At 55.9% G+C, this 18,692-nt stretch overlaps 1 protein-coding gene and 2 long non-coding RNA genes across 4 annotated transcripts in view; all 3 read left to right on the top strand.

Annotated features, from left to right (window-relative positions):
* Positions 1–15,572, top strand: part of TSPAN15 (tetraspanin 15) — a 49,796-nt gene extending 34,224 nt beyond the window's left edge. The window contains exons 4-8 of one of the 2 annotated variants that reach the window (XM_053206855.1): positions 5,277–5,372; positions 7,567–7,683; positions 12,687–12,734; positions 14,070–14,213; positions 14,739–15,572. In XM_053206855.1, coding sequence (XP_053062830.1) covers positions 5,277–5,372; positions 7,567–7,683; positions 12,687–12,734; positions 14,070–14,213; positions 14,739–14,888 — 555 coding nt within the window. In that variant the 3' untranslated portion in view covers positions 14,889–15,572. The remainder of the gene's footprint in view (positions 1–5,276; positions 5,373–7,566; positions 7,684–12,686; positions 12,735–14,069; positions 14,214–14,738) is intronic. The other variant, XM_027062166.2, reaches the window with a different exon arrangement.
* LOC128312557 (uncharacterized) lies at positions 7,695–11,818 on the top strand. The gene is made up of 2 exons (XR_008291990.1): positions 7,695–10,225; positions 11,634–11,818. It is a non-coding gene; the product is annotated as an uncharacterized LOC128312557 (long non-coding RNA).
* A 145-nt stretch (positions 15,573–15,717) lies between the features above and the next one.
* LOC113600100 (uncharacterized) lies at positions 15,718–17,504 on the top strand. Its single transcript, XR_003421055.2, has 2 exons — positions 15,718–16,642; positions 17,163–17,504. It is a non-coding gene; the product is annotated as an uncharacterized LOC113600100 (long non-coding RNA).
* Positions 17,505–18,692: the final 1,188 nt, after the last annotated feature.

Below are 18,692 nucleotides of genomic sequence, written 5' to 3' on the forward strand. Positions count from 1 at the left end.
ATGTTGCGTTTCCATTTTCGTTTGTCTCAAAATATTCTTTTATTTCCCTTTTTCTTTGCCTCATCAGTTATCTTTTCGATCTGGTGTCACTACCTGCTCCTCCCTTTCCCCCTTTTCTGCTTTTCAGACTGTCTGCTCAGAGCTGGAAGATCGGGGTGTTGGTTCATTTCTCAGCAGCCTGAGGGGAGAGAGGTTTATTCCATTCGTCCGTGGGGATGTGTTTTTGTGCAGCCGCTGGGCTCCCAGCCAGCCTGTGGCTTTCCAGAGGTTACGGAATAGTGCTTTCCTGGCTAGAGCCAGGTCCAGGTTGTGGTCAGCAGCATCGACTGTTTTCATAAACGGTACCCTAAGTGAGCAGCAGTTCTGGTTTCCAAAGCACTCTCACAAAGGCGGCCCGATCAGCCATCTTCCCAGTGCCCTGTAGCTCAGCAGGGGCCATGACACCCACCACTCCTTCTTCCACCGAAGGACCTCCACCCCCTAGACCTCACAGCTGAGGACGCCGTGGGTCAAGGTCAGGGCTGAGAGTTTCTCATTATCTCATTATCCCCAAACCCTGAGGATTGGATTGTGTGTCCCTTCATGGGGCCTGTCAGGGGAGGGTCTCTGTGTGCAACCCAGGAAGGACCCTCACCGTCAGGGCTCTCAGCTCTTTGGAGGCTCATCGTGGGCCACGTTCTCATATGCCTGTGATGCAGAATTCAAAATCATTGAAAAATGAGACAGGAAATTATAAATGCGGTCAGATCTCCACCATGAAAAAACTAGGCCTGGAAAAATCTGGAAGATAATAGAAATATTATCATATTAACTTTTATATCCTCTGAGGGGTAGGGCTAGGGTGATTTCTATTTCTTCTTTGTATTTTTTCCCTAGCTCCCAAATATTCTTTTTCTTAAAATCATGGGGAAAATACCACCTAAAAAAAAACAATGTCCCTTCCAACCCGAATGTAAAATATGAGACTGGCCGATGGTGAGGATAGGGAAACAGCCTGGCTGTTGATGGCAGTAGGAAGGGGCGGTGTAAGGTGGAGAAAAAGGTGAGGAGCCATGAAGGTCCTCTTCCAGGAGGAGGTGAGTTCGCGATTCCATTTCTCCTCACCAAGAGGAGAAGACATATTTCTCTGAGACACACTGTTAACAAGTCTGGCCCCACGGGCTACCAGTCAAGTCTAAGTCGCTCTTGGTGACAAATGAGGACAAATTAGGCTAACGACCTCACGCTGGGTTCCCAGGAAGGTGCACGGGCCATGGCCCCAGCCAGGCAGCAATATATAAACATGCTCCTGAATATAAGGAAGAAAGTCTCCATCCCTGACCCTGGGTGGGGTTTCTACTGTCAGGCATGACCTGGTGGTCAGGCTGAAGTGGCTTCTCTGTTTGTACAGAGCCTAGTGGCACCGAGACCCGAGGGCCTGGGCATCTGAAGTGCAGTGTCCTGACCGCAGCCAATGGGAGGAGAGTCTGAGTGACCTCCACAATGGTTCCCGTCTCACCTTGACCTCCTAGTACTCCAGCTTGTTCCAGGACCTCTCCCAAGGGTGTAGGGGTGTGGAAGGAGGGCAGCTCCTGCCCATGTGTTCCCAGTCAGGCAGAGCTGAGTGGGACACCCAGAGGGTGCCGGGCTGTAGCTGGTACACCTGTATGCCCGTCGCAGGCCTCCTTGCCTCTACCTTCCTTCTGCTACCAAGGCAGGGGTGAAGAGTGGCCTCTTTCCTGGCCTTGACCAGAGGGTGCTGTGGTCACACCCAACACCGGGCCAGGGAACGGTGGACAGCACCCAGCCTGTTTTTTTTTTTTTATCACGGCCCTGGCACTAGCTGGTTCTGGACATGCCCTTGAAGTTCAGGGGCAGGGAGAAAGGAGAAGGCACGGTGGCCCGCTTGGCTGAGCACGCAAACGTATATAACTTTCCCATCTGGAGCCAAGTAGAGAAGGTTCTGCTGAGCTCTGGCCAGACCCTCACAGCCGGAGTGCCCCACTGTGGACAGAGTGTGGGAGGGACAGCTGGAGCCCCAAACACCTGCGAAGCTGAAGCATGGCCTCCTCTCCCTTGGGATTAAACCCGTGACGTCCGGCCAGGTCTGAGGAAGGGTCTAGCACGTTCCGGAGAAACTTGTAGCTTTCTCTGCTCCTTTTTTCTTGTTTCCTGGGTTCTCTTCTGGTCTCGCTTGTTAGATTTGGGCCCCCTCTCAGGACTGGAGGCAAGAGGACAAGTCCCCACAGTCTGGGGCACTGAGGGAAACCCGGAGGTGCCGGCTCAGCCCAGGTGCAAGGGAAGGAAGTCCTAGGCCAAGCACCCCCTTCCACACTGTGGGAACCGGGCTGGTACTGGTGGCAGTGGGGCCGCAGCCTGGGGTCTCGGGAGCTGAGGAGAAGGCAGCGGAAGCTCCATCCCCAGAGGCCAGGCAGGAGGCTCCTGCCAATGTCCTGCCCCTCCTCCCTTCTCCGCCTGCTCCCAGCCTCCCAGCCTCCCAGCCTCCCAGCCCCGGGTTGCGGCTGCCACGGGTCCCACTCCCTTGATTCCTCATTCGGTTTTTTAAAGTTTATTTATTTATTTTGAGAGAGAGAGAGAGAGAGAGAGAGAAAGCACAAGCAGGGGAGGGGCAGAAAGAAGGAGAGACAGAACCCCAAGCAGGCTCCACGCTGTCAGTGCAGAGCCTGATGTGGGGCTGGAACTCACGAACCATGAGCTCATGACCTGAGCGGAGATCGTGACTTGAGCTAAGACCAAGAGTCGGTCGCTTAACCAACTGAGCGGCCCAGGCTCCCCGATTCCTCGGGCTCCCCAGTTCCATTTAAAAGCAGAAAGCACCTCTACTGGGAAAGCTGCTGTGGAGGCTTTGGATAACTTTAACACTAGATTTAAAAGAAAGAACTAGAAAGGACAGTTCTTTGTAGCTTGCCTCTGGTGGTTTAAACACTGTGCTCTGAAAATCTTGTGGCCTTTGATGTTTGCTTACTCTTTGCTTAGTTTAGCCCGGGCCACGTGGCCCCTGAGGCCACATATTCACGGTGCCACAGGCAGCGCATGCACACAAGAGCACAAGAGCAAGTGTGATCCGAAGAGGTCCCTGAGGAACTGGGGACGGTCCACGCAGCCTGGGACATCTGTTCCTCCTGCCCATTCCAAGGACCTCTGGCGGGGCCTCCCTTCCCTGCAGGGGCCCGGCTCAGCTTACCAGATGGGAGGCCTGATTTTCACAGAGGCCTTTTTCGGAGTCAGCATGTTTGGAAAGTGCCCAGAGACTGAGATGGTTTGGAGAGAAAGGTCAGAGCGGCTCACCAAAGAGGGAGGGAGAGGCTTCTCCCCTCGGCTGACCCTGCCCCGGGCCTCCTGCCCTCATCCCCTGCCCCCCAGCTCTAGCCCCGGGGGAGTCCCAACAGTATGTGACCCAGTAGAGGGGCGAGGAGGTGGCCACTGGACTGGGGTAGGTCCAGGGGGACATGGGGGACTGTGTCTGCAATGCCTCGAGAGTTGACTGAAACAGGCCCTGACCCTGGCATCACCCCTGCATCTCCGCTCACCCAGGGGCCCCCTGCAGCGTGCCGTTCAATGCCATGAGCTCATTCCCTTGCCCTACCCTGGGTGGCAGACCGGCCCCACCCTAGTGTCCTGTTTCTTAGGTGCCCCCAACAGTGTCCCAGCTGGCTGGCCTGTCCCTTCATCACCCAGAGGGGCGGGCACCCAAGGTTGGAAAGGTTTCATGGCCTGGGGCCTCTGAGAAGCGTGGGCCTGAGGCCAGGCGGGTCCCTGCTCTGCGCGGGTTGTGTGGCCAGCCGGCCCCTGCCCCGGGATCAGCGCAGGGGCTGAGGGCTGGTGAGAGCACGGTCGTTGGCGTGCCCGTGAGTGGACTTGCCCCACGTCCCCCGCAGGCCACCGTCAAGGTTGTCGGCTCCTAGGTCTGCCTCTGAGCAGCTGGCCTTCATCAGCAGAGGGTTTTCCTTCTGGCCACAGAGATAGGCTTCCCCGAGCCGGTCTCCTTTATTGTCTTGGCTTTGAGCAGTGAGTGTCGGGAAGCACGTGGCTGATGTACCCTTTGTTCCTCTCTTCCTGATACTGGAGATGATGTGGGGAGATGACCCCAAACTGAACCTTGAGTTCTTATTTTGGCTTCTTAGTGTCGTCAGGCTGAGGACCGTCCTCCCCATTTTGCAGGTAAGGAACTGGAGGCTCGGGTATTAAATGCAGCGTCCGCGGCCTGGCTGGCTGCGGGGGCCTGTTCTTGACTCTGAGCCTCGACAGCATCTCTCAGCTTAGTCTTTGGGCCTCGGAACTGGAAGTTACCTTAAAGACGGGCCTGCAGGTTTGGTTCACCAGTGGGTAACTCAGGCTCAGAGAGGAGAAGTGGCTGTGGTGGGGCCTGCAGCCCAGGACCAGGCCTGGGACCCAGGGCCCGGTTTTCCCAGGGGCACCCACAGGCGCCTCCCCTGGGGATCGTCTGGCTCCAGAGCCAAGAATGCCCCCTTTGTGCCAGCACGATCTCTGGTGATATGCGGGCCTCCCCGCTCTGAAAGCCCTGATTGTTGCTCTGAGCTTGGGGTTGGGCTGCCCACACTCCTGCCCCCACCCCTGCCCGCTGTGGGGCCTTTTGTGCTCCTGGATTTCAGCACAACAGCCGAGCTGTTGATCCAGAAGGCCCAGTGTGACCGGGAGAGGGCGATGTGCCAGCACCCCTCCCGGTCCGAGCTAGGGGGTGGGCCCTTTGTTCAGGCCAGAGCCCCGCAGCGATGAACGGCTGGGGAAGTGAGGAGAGCTGATTTCCAGTCCTGGCCAGGCCCCTAGCCTGCCTGCTCTGTGCCCTGGCAGAGTCAGGCCCCTCTTTGGGCCTCAGTTTCCTTATCTATAACGCAAGAGCTTGGATAGCAGCCGAGAGTGGAGAGGAGGTCTGGAGGACAAAAGGAAGACTCACTTCAGGCCTGTGTTTGGACAGTGGAAGGAGCACCAGGCAGGCACCAGAGCCAGCCCAGTCCCAGCGTGGCGTGGCTGCTTCCCTGGGGAAGGGCCCCATCTCTTGGGTCCTGGCCTATCTGATCTGTATGGGAAAGCGTGTGAATCACTCCTGCTTAGACATGGCAGAGGGACTAAGGCATCAGATGGGCACGGGGGGCATGGAGAGGGTGTGGGCAGGGATGTGGTGGGGCGTTCGTGCAGGCGGGGTGGGAGCTCCTTGGGCACGTGGGCACTCTGTTCCAATCCCGAGTCCTGGGACACCTTGGGTTGGGCTCAAGGAGGGGAGGTCTGTTTCTTTCATACTGTCTCCATCTAAATAGACCATCGACTTTCTGAATGACAACATTCGAAGAGGAATCGAGAACTACTATGACGATCTGGACTTCAAAAACATCATGGACTTTGTTCAGAAGGAGGTGAGCCAGGCGCCGTGGTCAGACACACCTGCCATGCCCTTTGCCCCCCCGACTCGGGACCCTGCTCAAGAGGGTGAGGGTGACGGAGCAGGGGCTTGTCCGCTCCCAAAGCAAGTAGCTGGCCACGTTGGAAGGCAATGGTGTGCCATGGACAGCCACCAAGTGTAGGGCCTGACCTTCTCAACCAGTCCTCTGCCCACGTGCCTGGCCCAGAATGTCCTTACTCTTCTTGTCTCTCCTAGTTACCACCCTCCCCTCCCCCTCAAAAGAATAAGGCCAGGTAAAACTACAAGCCACCTTTCAGGGTCCCAGGGTACCCTTCTCTGATGGGCAAAGACCATCCTTCCTTGAGGTGGGAGTGACCTCCAAGCCACCCAGTTCAGAGTCCGTTCAGTGACGGGGAGCTCACTCCCTGTCAAGTCAGGGACAGCCCTGATGTGGAAAGAGCTCGTCCCTGATCCCACATCCTCCTGCATTGGGGAACAGAACACGACATCCCCTTTTCCCCCACAGCACTTCTGTGAACGCGACGATTGTTATTTTGGGACACTGTCCTTCTCCCCACAACGTCTACCCAAGTCTGTCGATGCAATGATAAGCCCTCAGTGGCTTCTACACCTCGGTCTCATTTAGTCCTGAGCCTCAGGTTCCTCATCTGCATCGGGGAGGGGGGGGAATACGGACGGCCCCTCGCTCTTGATGTCCTGATGTCATTGTGCCTTGACGTTGCACTTCTGGGGACATGGCCTTGGGACCTGGTTCCCGTGCTAGCCGTCAGTGAGAACCAAATCTCACCGCACCCAGGGCCACCTGCAGTGGCCACTCCCTTGGCTCAGGCCTTCACTGTGGTCACAACAGGTGCAGCCTCCGGGAGGCCCCTCTCTGCCAGGGGTGTGGCGGCCAGCTCTGACCGTCGGGTGAAGCATGATGTTTTTATTGGAACCAGCCTTCAACTGGCTTGGGGATTTCATTTCTCCCCGGGTGGGGCGGGGTGGGGGTGACTTATGCTCGGTGCCAGGCCCCATGCTGAGTGCTTCGTGTATAGCCTGGCTCTGTCACCCTCAGCTCAGCTGTGCAAAGCTGGCATTGCTCTTCCTGCTTTGCGGATGAGGATCCGAGGCCCAGAGAGGCTGGTCAGCTTGCCCAAAGTCACACAGCTAGGAGGGGTAGCCTGAGGATTTGAACTCTGGTCTCTTGGGCTGCAAAGCAAATGCCCTTTAACTGCACCCTGGGGAGGCACTTCCAGGTCCTAAAAACTGCCGGAAGGGCTCCCTGGGGGGCTGCGGAAGGGTGTCTGCTTTGTGTCTCTCTGGCATCATCACTCCCCTAGTCAACCCTGCAGCGACTCCCCATCACTCAGAATATGATCTCAGCTCCCTACTCATTCTGGCTCAGTAGGCTCTGCGTGGTGCGGCCCAGGCCGGCCTCTCCCCTTCGTCCCTCCCCTCTCACTTCCCCTGCTCCTGACAGGCCTCTGTGCCCGCTGCCCACATACCACTGGCTCATTCTGTGGGGCCTATGCACTGGTGACTGGCTCTTCCCTGCTGTTCGTGTTTCAGATTAAATGTCACGTCTTCAGAGGGGCCTCCCTGACCTCCCAACGTACGGCCGCTCCTCCCCCGCTCCCCCTCCTCCACTCACTCCTCCTCCTCCTCCTCCAGGGAGCCACTGCCTCCTCGGATCTGTGCCAGTGCAGGGGCTGGTGCCCAGAGAAGCTAAGCCAGGGGGAAAGGAGGCCCGCCCTGTCCCCACCCTCTGTCCCGAGCCCACATGGCAGGCCGTGTGTGTGTCCCTTTGTTGAGGAACACCCCCAGGCCGAGCTGGGGTGGCTGTGGCATAACGCCACTGGGCTGTGGGGGCGTCCATGGAGCCCTAGTCTCTGGGACCTTCAGGGTTGAGCTGCTGCACTGGGGACGTGAAGATGGGGGTCGAAGAGAACTTTCCCTCCAGTGTTTGGTACCCTCCCCATACCCACCCTGGGAGGCTGCCCAGCCTTGGCCTGCGTGCCCCTCCGGCGATGGGGTGCTCACTGCCTCCCGGGAGAGCACAGGACAACCTGCCGACCGCGGCCCCGGGTGCTCCCCCTACCAGGAGACCCATCATAAGCCGCAGGGTCTCCCGGCAGGGCCCCTTCCTGGTCCGTGCCTGGGGCCTCGGCGGTGACACGGCACCCCTCTGCTGGCCTCTCTCTCAGTTTAAGTGCTGCGGCGGGGAAGACTACCGGGATTGGAGCAAAAACCAGTACCACGCCTGCGACGCCCCCGGACCCCTGGCCTGCGGGGTGCCTTACACCTGCTGCGTCAGAAACACGGTACCCGCTGCTCCTGGCCTCCCGGGCTGGCCAGGCGCCTCTCGTCTTTCAGGAAGGGGGTGGGGGTGGGGCAGGAGGTGGTGGTCGTTGCCACGGCTTCCCGAGTCCCCAGGGCCACTGACAGGGGTGCATCTGGGGGTGGGGGCGTGGAAGGCTGGTCTTTAAGAGCAGTGGTCGTGAGCAGCTAGTGAACACTTCTCACGTGCAGGCCCGTCCTAGGCTCTCTTGGATTATTCAGCCCTTTCCACAACAACTTGGGGGTGGGTCCTGTTATTTTACCCACTGTACAGATGAAGAAATTGAGGCACCCAAACATCAGAGGCCTGCCTTCGTGGGAGGCTGTCCTGTGTAGTCGCCACTTACAAACGAAGGGCTTCTTCAATCCTGTGTTTGACTAACGTGTCCCCCAACTGCTCGGTTTCTGGATTGGAACGAGGTGGAGAGCTTTGCAATTACTCATGCCTGAACAGTCATGGAAAATGTCTTTTCGAACATCTCTACCATTCTGTGCCCACTGCTGGATTCTGTAAACCAAGCAGCTGCCGGTGGGCGTGGCGGGGGGAGTGGGGGGGGGCCTCACCCTTGAGTCAGGGAGTCAGCGCCAAGTGCATCGGCCCTAAAAAGAGCCTGGACCAGGAGAGAAGGTTTGTTTGGAAATTTTAGCTGCCGTTTTAGGGTAGCTTTCTGGGAAGGGGGAGCACTGGAGAAGAGCCCAGCATTTTCAGAGAAGCCTGTGTTTGTGTGTGTATGTGGGAGGGGGGGGGGCGGTGATCCTGAACTTCGTCACATAGGGCAGTGGCACCTGAATGTCCACGTCAAGCTCTGGAAGCCCTACGTGTGTTCATTCATTCAGCGTATATTTGTTGAGGACCTGCTATGTGCCAGATGTGATTCGAGGTCCTGGGGGTCTGTAGACACATGGAGAACTCTGCCTGCACGGTACTGACGTTCTGGACCAACAAAGTATGGGCCAGATTGTACCCTCAAAGGTGGTAAATGCTAAGGAGAAAAATAAAGCAGGGGCGTGAAAGATTGTGATTTTAGATATTGCGAAGGTAGTTCTCATAACACCCTGAAGGAAGTGAAGGAGTAAGCCATGCATATCTGGAGGATGCACTTCCTGGCAGAGAAGTGCACATGCAAAGGCCCTGGGGTGGGAATTGCCCCGGTGCATTTGAGAACCAGCACAGAAACCACTGTGGCTGAAGCAGAGTGAGTGTGGGGGAGAACAGTAGCAGATCAAGTTGGGGAGGTCATGGGTGCCCTGAAGACCATGGTCAGGACTTTGGTTTTCCCTGGAGGGACAAGGAGTCAAACGGAGGGCTTGAGTGGCTAAGTGGCAGATCTGACTTCAGGTTTACTAGGATCACGCTGACTGCTGGGAGGGCAGAGGTGAACATGGGGAGTCTGATTAGGGGCGGTCCGTGTGTCACAGGTCAGGCTGTCCGGGAAGCAGGCTCTGCATTGCTGGTTAGCGAGAGCAAGGTCTGCAGGACGAGTCAGCAAGCTGAGTATCCAGGAGAGCCAAGGGTTTAGCTCCAGTCTGAGTCCAACAGCCTGAGAAGCAGGAGAGCTGACAGGGTAGTTCCTGTCCGAGGGCTGGAGGCTCAAGAGCCAGGAAGAGCCAGTGTCTCAGTTCAGGTGGGCAGTTCGTCGGGCAGGAAGAATTCTCGGTGACTTGGGGGAGGGCAGCCTTTTTGTTCTGTGCAGGCCTTCCACTGATCGGATGAGGCCCACCCACATTAGGGAGAGCAATCTGCCTTACTCCATGTACTGATTTAAATATTAATCTCACTGAAAAACACCCTCAGAGAAACACCCAGCATAATGTTTGACTAAATATCTGGGCACCCCACCCCGGGCCCGGTCAAGTTGACACATAAAATTAACGACACGTAACAATCATCACAAGGGCTGACAGCTAAGGCTCCTGCCGATTGTGCTCGCAGTGTTTCAGGGGTTCCGGGAAGCACCCACCCCACCAGGTGGGAGAAGACAGAGGCTCAGAGTCAGGCGATGACAGCGGAGGTGATAAAACCTGGTCAGCTTCTGGCTTTGCTTTGCACGTAATTGCACAAGACTTGCCGACAGTTCAGATATGGGAGGTGGGGGAAAGGGAGAAACAAGGAGGACTCCTTATTTTGGCTTGAGCCACACGAAAGATGGGGCTACTGTTGCCTGAGAGGGGAGGACAGCAGTGAGGCAGGTTTGGGGGATCAGGGGTTCAGTGTGACAGGCGGAGCTTGGGAGCTGGGTGACATTCCAGCAGGAATGTCCAAGAGGCAGGTGGATATAGGCGTCTGGAGTGTGGGGAAAAGTCCAGGCTGGCCATATCAACACGGACCCTGCAGAGAAGCGAAGTGTCAAGTCCGCCTCTGGACGGGAACAGTGAGGTGGGGAGGTGACACTCACCCAGCTGGGCTATCTCTGTCCTGCATTACAGAACCACTGGTGGGCTCACCTTGTGTCTCCCACGTGATTTTCCTGTCGCGATAGAAAAGAGGGTGTTTCCTTCCTTCCTAGAATCTGCGTGTGAACTCGTGTATGGATCTTTTGATTTTACCCTATTTCATTTAGCCACGGGTCTGAACGGACACACAGGAAATACACAGAAAAGAACTCAAATTGAAAATGATCAGAAGCCAGAGCCTTATGCTTGGTGGTTGAGAGCTTCCTGGCAGCCAAAAGAAAAGGGGAGACGTGAACGTAATATGCATTGTTCTGTTCAACGGAGGAAAGCAAGCTGCTTCCTCAGGGAAGGTCACTTTCTCCCCCTAGCTCTCAGCATTAAAAGAAATGTCTTCTACAAGGCTTCCTACAGGAGACTGGAAACAGCAACAGGGATCACTTGGGTAAAATTTGGTAATGCTGTGATGTCCCCAAGGCCTGGGTTGGCGTAGAGGGCACTCTGCCTCTACGTTAAATGGCCTCAGACTGCCGTGCCTGTTGAGCTCTTGGGCCCATGTTTATAGATGTCCGCCCTCTCAGTTTTGGCTACCCTTAGGGGGCCTGTCCCCCAAGGCCGCTCTCCCCCTTCCCCCTGGCCTCTCAGACCCCAGGTACCCCAGCTCATCAGCCCTGTGCCAGAGTGAGAGGCAGCACTTGGGGAGAACCCTTGTGAACTTTGCTGCGTTCATTTTTGGGCTGTTCAGAAGCCCCCTTCGTGACCTCCTGTCTGTGGCCCTGTGCCAGATGGAAAAGGCCACCAAGTACTGGTCTCAGGGCCTGTGAACCTTCAGCAGAGGCTCTGGAGAATACTGGTTCTGTGCTCAAACCTAGGCAGGCTTTACCTTTGGAAAGAGCCATGGAAGCCTCTTACCCCCCACCCCTCGGGGGAGGGGGCTCTCCTGGCAGGGGAGGCGTGTCCAGAGGAGGGGTCGGGGCTGTGGGTGCAAAGGAGGCCTTGCCAGGTGCATGTCTGCTCCCTGAGGGCAGGGGCGATGCCTCCAGGGCTGGGAGCACCGTGCAAAGTGGTTAATCTTGTTGCCTTCCATATACCATGCAGATGACCTACTTCTTATGTTCATTGGGGGTCCCCCTTTCTAGAATATAAGTTCCATGAAGGCAAGGACTTTCCTTTGTTCTTCTACATTCCCAACACCTAGACCATTGATTGGTACATAATAGGTGCTCAGTTAATATTTGTTCAGTGAATGAATGAACAAGTAAGGTGTTTTCTACCATTTTCTATCATTCCCGTCATTCTATCATGCACCTGCTTCCCAGGCCTGACCCTCTCCATGGGGGTCATGTTCACCCCCTGGAGGAGCCACAAATGCTGACCTGTGTTAAGTGGATGCTGGCCAGTTTGGGATCAGAGGGCGCCTGGGGTACAGTCTAGACTGAGGGAGGTTATTTTGCCCACAAACCAGGTCCTGACATCTGAGATGAGGCCTGCGGTCCAACCTGCTCTTTTGGAAGGGGAGTTGACAGCCTTCCTTGCCTTCCAGGGGCTGGGATCATGTCCAAAGTCACTCCAGCCAGCATCCCTTTTGTTCTTCCACGTGGCTGGCCCTGAGATAAGCCGTTGACGGGTGTACCTCACTTTATGGTCAAAACAGCCCCATGAGGTGGGTTTACTGATCACCATTGCTTCATCGAAGACACCAAGGAATCTCATTCATTCATTCATTCATTCATTCAACAAATACTGATTGAGCACCATCTAAGACGGGTCACAGAGCTCATAAGTAGCAGAGTAAGACCCGGACCAGGTAGCATGATGCCAGAGGCTGCCCAGGCCACTCTCCTGCTCTCACTGCTGCCACCTGCAGTGCCCTGAGCGACAGCAGCTCTCAGTTGGATGTCACAGGGTGGGGCCGGGGCATCTAGCTTTCTGTCACTTTGTAGAATGAGAAGGAGGCCGCACGGGGCATAGACAGTGCTGGAATGTGCCCCTGCCAGTCCTGACTCTGAGAAGGGGCTTGAGGGGGTCCAGGGCCGACCCCAGCTTTCCCTGTCCTGAGAGCAACTCTCTTCCCAGAAGAACACCCGGGTGGTGCCTTGGCTGGTGGGTTGGTGGTCTGCAGGGGCAGGGAAGTGTGGTCAGCGGCCTCAGCCTTGTCCTCAGGTAAACCACAGCTGGCCAGGGTCCTGGCTGCCATCTGAGGTTTTGCCTCGTAAGAGTCCGCGGAGCAAGAACAGCCCAGCCCTCATCTCTGAGACCGAGTATGGCCATGTCGCAAAGCCGTGGCCCTAGGGCGGCAAGGGAGCCTGGGACGGCACGCTTTTCTCCAGGTTCCTGGGCTGCCCCTGGTGGAGGAGTCGTCCTCTTCCCCACATGCCGCAGAACTAACCTTCCTGTCCCTCCTCCTGGGCATCTCTTGGCGGGCGCGGGGGGGTGGGGAGGCTAGGATGCAGACTCTAGCCACATGGCCTGGGAGGGAATCTCAGCTCCATTCATACGGACTCTGTGCCTCCGTCCTTTCATCAGTAAAAGGGGAGAATGGTAGCGTCTTGTACAGTAACCATTATGTGTCAGCTAATACACATTTCTGTTTCAGACAGAAGTTGTCAACACCATGTGCGGCTACAGAACTATTGACAAGGAGGTAATGTCTTTGGGATCTCTTTCCTTGAGAAAGGTTGCTCTCCCTGTCCCCTCCGCGGGGTGACTGGAAGGGTTCCTTGGGGTGGGGCTCCTGGCTGTGAATAGGAGTCAGGTGCTGCCAGGATTTTCCACCTGTGCACAGATACAGAAGAACTCAGGGAGCCAAGAACCCCCCAGGCTGGGAGGGGCTGCCTGCCTGTGTTTACTGAGCACCTACTGTGGGTTTTTGGTGTGAGGTCAGCATGCCTTTGCCAGTGCCCCCCGCACGCCCGTGTGCCCAGCCGTGCTCAGCACCGGTCTGCCTTGCAACTCCGGGGACTAAGAGAGACACTGGGGTGGTGTTGGGAGGGAGCTAAAAATCATTATGGCTTGAGGTGCCTGTGAGGAGTGAGTTCCCTGGGCCAGCAGTGACAGCAGCCTTGGGAACTTGCCAGAAACACACATTCCTGGGGCAGAGCCCAGCAGGTGCTTGACACACATTTCAGCTGGAGAGGCATAGACTAGCAGAGGTTCTCAAGCCATCAGACCCGATGCCCAGGTATCATAAAATCATGTGGGAATGCCCTGGTTATTATCTCGAAGTGAAATCCACAGATAATATAATCTACCGACACACCCAATTTCAGAACGAGGGATGGATCCGAGATAAAAGGAGAAATAGAACAACTTACAATCCTATAGCATACTTCACATGGAAATGCTCAGGCATTAGATACAACAGAAGACGCAAAAAAAGCAGTCACGGGTTTGTACCACAGTACACCCCCAGCAGGGCGAGTGGCAACGTGTATACCACAGGCATTATTTTTCCAATATGGCGAACAATTCTTGACAAGATTCCAGACAAAATACCGTATAATCATTCTGTAATCTACATAGTAGTATTTCTGCAAAGTTATATATAGCATACGTGTGGGTGTGTGTGTGTGTGTATGTATACTATGTACTTGGGCACAGTAAAACCACACAGAAAACACTGTGGTTTTTATAAGTACCTGAAGTTGGGCTTTTGGCTCAGATAATTATGGATGGGTTTCCAGCCATCTAGATGCCCCTGGGGGACTTCTGAGAGGCAGGTAGACAGGGCCGTTGTTTGTGGGATAGGATCGCCCTTAGCTCCGTAGTCCCTCAGCCCCCAACCCCAGCTGCCGTGACACCCAGAAGTGCCACCAGAATGTCCTTGGTGCTCTCTAAGGAACACTGCTGCCCACTGAGACCCGCTGGTTAGAGCCACCTGCTCGTAGTGCATGTGAGAAACTGAGGCTCACCGAGGTGGAGGGACTTGCCTGGACGTCAAGTGAGCAGCAGAGTGGGGGCTGGGGCTCTGCCGAGTCAGGTGTCAGCCAGGCTCCTCCCTGTGCAGCGCCTCAGCGTGCAGGATGTCATCTACGTGCGAGGCTGCACCAACGCCGTGATCATCTGGTTCATGGACAACTACACCATCATGGCGGGCCTCCTGCTGGGCATCCTGCTCCCCCAGGTGGGCTGGTCCCCCCTCCACCCAGGGAGGGGAGCTGGAAGTAGGGTGGCGGGCAAGGTGTCGGTTCGGAGAAAGTATGGCTTGGTGGTGACAGAGAGCAGAAAAGGTACAACAGGGTGGGGTGAAGAACGCTCTTGTACCATCAGTCTGGGCTCACCTGGAGGGCGGAAAGGGCTGGAAGGGAGGGCGAATGGCAGTAGCTCTGCTTATAAAGCTCTTCCAAGTGCTTCGCCGACACTGCCTTCTGCAATTCTGTGAGGTAGATGCTGTTACCATGCCCACTTTACAGAGGAGGAAACTGAGGCTTGGCAAGGTTGAGTGACTTGCCCGAGGTCCCCTGGATAGTGAGGGGCATGGCCGGGGTGGAGACAGGGGTCCCAGAGCGGAGGGGCCTCTACTGATGGGGCGCACGGAGGGTCTCTGGGATTTCCTGGGAAGGGGAGAGGAGGGTCCGGGTTGGGGGCTGCCAGAGAGGGCCATACAGATCCCCCGCATGCTCTCGCCCACCCTGCCCTTTCTCTTCAGTTCCTGGGGGTGCTGCTGACAGTCCTGTACATCACCCGGGTAGAGGACATCATCATGGAGCACTCTGTCACCGACGGGCTCTTGGGACCTGGTGCCAAGGCCAGCGTGGAGGCGGCAGGCACAGGATGCTGCATGTGCTACCCCAACTAGCGCCCCAGCCTGGGGCAGCAGCTCCCGCAGGACCGTGCTGCGACAGCACCACTCAGGCCACACTGCAGTGGCCGGACAGGACCGTGGGTCCTCTCCGCAGACTTGGCACTGTCCAAAGCCCCGGCTGTGTTTTGCTCTGGCGGCCTGCTCGGACCTCCCACGGCCGCTGCCTCTCTGGGGAGCGGAGGCCCTCCCCAGCGCCGGGGTCCTGTGCCTGCCCGCACTCTAGGGGCGGACAACAAGAGCGTCCCTTCTCCAGGCCTGGGCCACCGGGCAAGGTGGTGCCCAGCGCCCAGCTCAGGGCCCGTGGCATTTCTGGCAGTGCCTTGGCCTGTGGTGTTTATGCCCATTTGAAGGCGATTTCGTAGCAATTTGTATGCGAGGAGGGAGGAGAGCATGGGTGCCTGGTGGTGGAGAGGGCGGGTGGCCCCCAGGCGCCCCCAGCCCCACAGCCACACCCCGGAGGCCAGGCTGGGCCCATTTCTCAGCCTCCCAGGAACCTTGAGCCCTCCCTAAGGCTGCTGCTTTGCTGACCCTCTTTTTTACGTGATTTTTGTAACATTTTGTACACAGTTAACAGGAGTTTCTGACTAATCAAAGCTGGGTGTGTCCCCACACACCCCACTTTTGCCCCTCCAATCCAGTTTATTAATCAAACAATAAAAATTTGATTTTTTTTTTTTTTTTTTTTTTTTGGTGTTTCATTTGTGCTGTTTGGATCAGGAGGGGGTGGGGAAGTCCTCAACTCGGGCTTAAAAGCCCCTCCTTGGTGCAAGGATTGACGCGGGGGAAGGGGGTGGGGTGGGGCGCGCAGGGAAGGGCAGGGCACTATGGGGCCAAGATCTGGGACAGTTGGGGACACTGCAGCTGGTGCATCAGCAGCTGGCTGGAGGCCGCCTGCTCCGGGTTTGGGACAGCCTCTCCCATTCTCTGGTGTTGCTTCTTACGGAAATGGCTTTTCCCAGCTGTGTTTGTGGACTGCCCCCGGAGCCTCCCGGACCTGCCCTTCCTGCTAGCGATTCATTCACCTGCGGGAAACCTCGGAGGAGGCAGAGATGACAACCCCTGTTTTACACACTGGGAAACTGAGGCAAAGCCACCTATGGCAAGAGGCTCCTCCTCCAGAAAGCGGGGACAGATGGGAACTAGGAAAGCCAGGGGTCTGGGGAGGTGCTGTGCCCTCAAATCCACCCGCAGCTTTCGAACCTGAGCCGCTCTCCCTCCAACAGAAAGCAGCGATTGGTTCCCGGTACCCCCCCACCCCCACCCCCGTCGGGAGGAACAACGCTCGATGCCCAGCAAAGCTTGGTGCCGATCGCCCCCTGCTGGAGATGGCAGGACCTGCACGGATCAGCCCGCCCAGGCCTCCCTGCCCCAAGACGTGGGTTCCGGGTTTCCTGTGCCATTCTTAGTAGCTAGAGCGGTAGATATAAACAGCAAGAGCCCCAGACCTGAAGAACTCGGTCTGTGTTAGGGAACTGCCCGCCACACCCAGGAATGAAGCGGTCGGATGTTTGGTCGGCCAGGTACACAGGCCTGAGTTCCGATGGGTGTAGAAAAGGGCAGGAGAGGGGTGTGTAAAAAGATAGAATAACGCAACAATAGCAAACGCGTCAGCAAGCATGCCCTGTGTCGGGAGCCCCTCTAGATCTTGGGCAGCTACTAGCTCCTTTAAGTCTTGCAACTGTGTTGTCTCCATTTTATTGATGGAGAGACTGGGGCATGTCAAGTAACTTGCCCAAAGCACAGGGCTGGTAAGTGACCAAGCCGTGATGTGAGGCCAGGTACAATCTCCCCCGCGGTGTGGACGCATGCATGGTCCTGGGTGTGCAAAGCACGGATGGCCGATACTGCAGCTGTCCCCAAGGGGTGGTCACAGCAGCTGTTGCTGGAACCTCCACCCGGTCCCCATCTTGACCTACGCGTGCAAGGCCAGGTCACCCCCTGCATCTGGCTGGTGGCCTCCTGGCTCTGGCTATTCTCTGAGGATTCTCCCTGTGCTGAGTGGGAGGCAGCTGTCTTTGGGGCAGCAAGACGGCAGAGGCACTGAGCGAGTTTGGGACTCCCCCTGAGTGTGTCTATCCAAAGTCATAGTACCCTGTAACCTGAAAACCTCTGGTCACCTTGTCTTCCTTCTCTCTGCCACCACGCGCAGGCGCAAAGACGCCCCTCTACGTGACACTGCCGCTTACGGGGACCAGGGGGCGGGGTGGGTGGCCACAGAGGGCTGAGCTCCAGCTGACACTTCACTCTTCTTTTCCTTCCAAACCGCAGCCACTCACCTCTCTAGAAAGCAAAACGGGACACAAGGAGGGGACTTTTTCAGTCCTGAGGTTGGGATGCTTCTGCTCTTGCCCTCTTTTGGTGCTCAAAGCGACAACATCCTCTCGGCCCCTCATCTCACAAGAATGGAAGCATGACCTTCAAGACTAATCCTGTTGCCTCACCGTGGCACATACAGAAAATGACCTTGTTATTGCAGCCCGCAATAGCTGCGGAACGGGGAGAGGTGTGTAGGCTTTAATGTTGGGCTTTTTTGTTGTTGTATAATTCCAAGAGAAACAAAACAATCACGTGTCCCAGAAGACTGACTTGGAATACAAATTCCAAATACGATATTCGCCAAACTTATTTTTTAACAGTTTATTGAGGTGTACTTGAGGTAAAATAAACCACGTGTTTTTTAAGTTTATTTGTTTATTTTGAGAGGGAGAGGAAGGGGCAGAGAGAGAGGGGGAGAGAGAGTCCCAAGCAGGCTCCGTGCTGTCAGGGCAGAGCCTGACATAGGGCTCAGTTTCATGAACTGTGAGGTCAGGACCTGGGTGGAAATCAAGAGTCAGACGCTTAACAGACTGAGCCACCCGGGGTGGGGGTGGGGGGCTCACACCTATTTAAAGTGACAAACATCACTAAGGAAACCATCACCACAATCAGGATAATGAACATTTCCATCATGCTAAGAAAAAATTTCCTCTTGCCCCTTGGGAATCCCTCCTTAATGTTTTTTTAAAATGTATTTTTGAGAGAGAGAGACAGAGACAGAGTGTGAACAGGGGAGGGGCAGAGAGAGAGACAGAGACACAGAATCTGAAGCAGACTCCAGGCTCTGAGCCATCAGCACAGAGCCCAACGCAGGGCTCAGACCCGTGAACCGCGAGATCATGACCTGAGCTGAAGTCAGCCGCTTAACCCACTGAGCCACCCAGGCACCCTGCCTTGGGAATCCCTTCTTTACCGGCCTCCCCACCACACCCCTGCTCCATCTCCAGGCAACCGTGAATCTGCTGTCCATTTCTATACATGACTTTGTATTTTCTAACATTTTATATCTGTGGGTTTATACAGCATGTACTCTTCTTTTTGTTGGGCTGCTTTCATTCAACATGATTAATTTGAGGTTTGCTCATTTTGTAGCATGTATCAGTAGCACGTTCCTTTTTACTGCTCAGCGATATTCCTCTGAATGGATATACCATAGCTTACTTATCCATTCACCTACTGATGGGCGCTCGTCTTACTTCCAGGTTTCTGTTGTTATTACAAACAAAGCCGCTATGAACATTCATGTACATGCCTTCATATGGACACACACTTGCATTTCTCCTGGGCAAATACTCGGGGGTGGAAAGCTGTAAGTGTATGTTCAGCTTTATAAGAAACTGCCAGCGTATTTTCCCAAGTGGTTGCATGATTCTACACCTCCACCAGCCATGTAGGGTCCCCCACGTTCTTCCATGTCCTTGCCAGGATTTGGTGTGGGTGTGTGGTGATACCTCATTGTGGCTTTACTTTGCACTTCCTCAA

Source organism: Acinonyx jubatus, chromosome D2 (genome assembly GCF_027475565.1).
Source record: "Acinonyx jubatus isolate Ajub_Pintada_27869175 chromosome D2, VMU_Ajub_asm_v1.0, whole genome shotgun sequence".
In the NCBI taxonomy this organism is placed as follows: domain Eukaryota; kingdom Metazoa; phylum Chordata; class Mammalia; order Carnivora; family Felidae; genus Acinonyx; species Acinonyx jubatus.